The sequence below is a fragment of the Echiichthys vipera genome, assembly GCF_963691815.1.
Source record: "Echiichthys vipera genome assembly, chromosome: 6".
NCBI classification, from domain to species: Eukaryota; Metazoa; Chordata; class Actinopteri; order Perciformes; family Trachinidae; genus Echiichthys; species Echiichthys vipera.
In genome coordinates, this window is record NC_139831.1 from 510,292 (window position 1) to 512,791 (window position 2,500).

Below are 2,500 nucleotides of genomic sequence, written 5' to 3' on the forward strand. Positions count from 1 at the left end.
CCTGAAATCTGCTGGTACCATCACACCTCTTGAACCTGCTAGATAACCTTTGGTATGCTACATTACCCCTCACATCACCTAGGAAACTTCTAGTACCCTCTGATACCCCAGAGACTGTGTAACCCCCTAGTATTCTCTAGTTATCTGTTATACCCTGGTATCTTCTGGTACCCCCTGAACCTCCTAGGAAACTTCAAGTACTGTCTGATACCCCAGGAACTGTGTTAGCCCAGAGTATCCCTGAGTACTCTGTTATACCCTGGTATCTTCTGGTACCCCCTTGTACCTCCTAGGTAACCATTAGTACCCTCTGATACCCCAGAGACTGTGTAACCCCTAGTATCCCTAGTTCTCTGTAATACCCTGGTATCTTCTGGTACCCCCTTGTACCTCCTAGCAAACTTCTAGTAACCTCTGATACCCCAGAGACTGTGTAACCCCTGAGTATCCCTGAGTACTCTGATATATCCTTGTATCTTCTGGTACCTCCTAGGTAACCTCTAGTACCCTCTGATACCCCAGAGACTGTGTATCCCCCTAGTATCCCTAGTTCTCTATAATACCCTGGTATCTTCTGGTACCCCTGGTACCTCCTAGGTAACCTCTAGTACCCTCTGATACCCCTGAGACTGTGTAACCCCCTAGTATCCCTAGTTCTCTGTAATACCCTGGTATCGTCTGGTACCCCTTGTACCTCCTAGGTAACCATTAGTACCATCAGATACCCTAGAGACTGTGTAACCCCAGAGTATCCCTGAGTACTCTGATGTATCGTTGTATCTTCTGGTACCTCCCAGAAAACATTGAGTACCCTCTGATACCCCTGAGACTGTGTAACCCCTAGTATTCCCTAATTATCTGTTATACCCTGGTATCTTCTGGTACCCCCTGTACCTTGTAGGAAACTTCTAGTACCCTCTAATATCCCTGAGACTGTGTAACCCCCGAGTATCCCTAGTTATCTGTTATACTCTGGTACCTTCTGCTACCCATTGTACCTCCTAGGAAACTATTCGTACTATCCGATACCCCAGGGACTGTGTAACCCCTGAGTATCCCTGAGTACTCTGATATACCCTGGTATCTTCTGGTACCCATTGTACCTTGTAGGAAACTTCTAGTACCCTCTGATATCCCTGAGACTGTGTAACCCCCTAGTACCCCCTAATTGTCTGTAATATCCAAGTATCTTCTGGTACCCCTCACACATCATGCCCCTCCTAGGTAACCATTAGTATTCTCTAATACCCCAGAGACTGTGTGACCCCCTTGTTGCACCACAGTACTCCGTAAGGCCTCTGTGCCCCTTGTAACTCTTAGTGACCTTAGTCCCTAAACCCTGTAACTCCCTGATGTGACCTCAAGTACCCTCCAGTACCAACGATGCTCTAATATCCTCTGGTAGCTTCTAGTACCAGCTGAGGCACTGTCCCCCCCTGTGCCCCTTTCTGCCCTTGACCCTGGAACCCCTTATAACCCTGCAATACCCAGATGCCCTGTGGAAACCTGTCCTATCCTCCATGTCCTGGTATCATATGGTACCGCTTACACCCTGTAACCCTTCGTAAACTGAGACATTATACCCCGTTACTCCCTGGTTCCCACCTCTCGATGCGAACAGGTGTGAAGAACCGTATCCGTATGAAGTCCCCTGCCACGGGGGTGAAGGCCCAGAAGAAGTCTTCCCCCAGGTAGGCTTTCTCCAGGGTGAAGTGCTGGTAGGTCTTGAGGCTGGTCGTCACCTCGGCCAGCGGGTTGGCGTGACCCTTATGGAGAGACTGTTTCCCAAAGTCCTTATCCTGAAACAAACCAGGGGGTTTTGTTATTGGTCGGCTGATTCACGCAGTAAAGTAGATGCAGATATCACTTCTGTTCAGCTGCGTGTGTGTTGCCTCTCTGTGTCTCTGGAGCACTCAAATGACACCACTGTGCACTGAAGAGAGACTAACATGAACCGTTAGTCACCCACGAAAAACCAGAACAGCCTTTTATACACGCTGCTATCATGGCCAGGCGTCCTCGCTGTGCACGATGACTGATCCAGGTTCAGTTCTGTGCAGGGACTCAAAGATACGCGTGAGCAGCAGAAGCACCACAGCACTGCTCAGAAAAGACCGGAAAAGTGTTTTCCCAGGCCATCTGATCTTTGGGGGCAGTATTGCTGAGGACTCAGTGATTTATTAATTTAAGGGCGACACGGTGGTGTGGTGGTCAGCACTGTCACCTCACAACAAGAGGGTTCCTGGTTTGAATCCCTGCTGGGGCCCTTGTGTGTGGAGTTTGCATGTTGTCCCCGTGTCTGCGTGGGTTTTCTCTGGGTTCTCCGGTTTCCTCCCACAGTCCAAAGACGTGCAGGTGTTGGGTTCATTGATGACTCTAAATCACCCGTAGGTGTGAATGGTTGTCTGTCTCTGTTCGTCTCTATGTGTCCTGTGATAGACTGGCGTCCTGTCCAGGGTGGACCCCCTTTTTTGTGGTGGTTTTGCATCTATTTTTAGTC

The 2,500-nt window shown here is 49.3% G+C and overlaps 1 protein-coding gene across 1 annotated transcript in view; it reads right to left on the reverse strand.

Annotated features, from left to right (window-relative positions):
- mgat4b (alpha-1,3-mannosyl-glycoprotein 4-beta-N-acetylglucosaminyltransferase B) overlaps positions 1-2,500 on the reverse strand; it is a 52,941-nt gene that overhangs the window by 12,865 nt on the left and 37,576 nt on the right. The window contains exon 11 of the mRNA XM_083915595.1: positions 1,584-1,799. Coding sequence (XP_083771721.1) covers positions 1,584-1,799 — 216 coding nt within the window. The remainder of the gene's footprint in view (positions 1-1,583; positions 1,800-2,500) is intronic.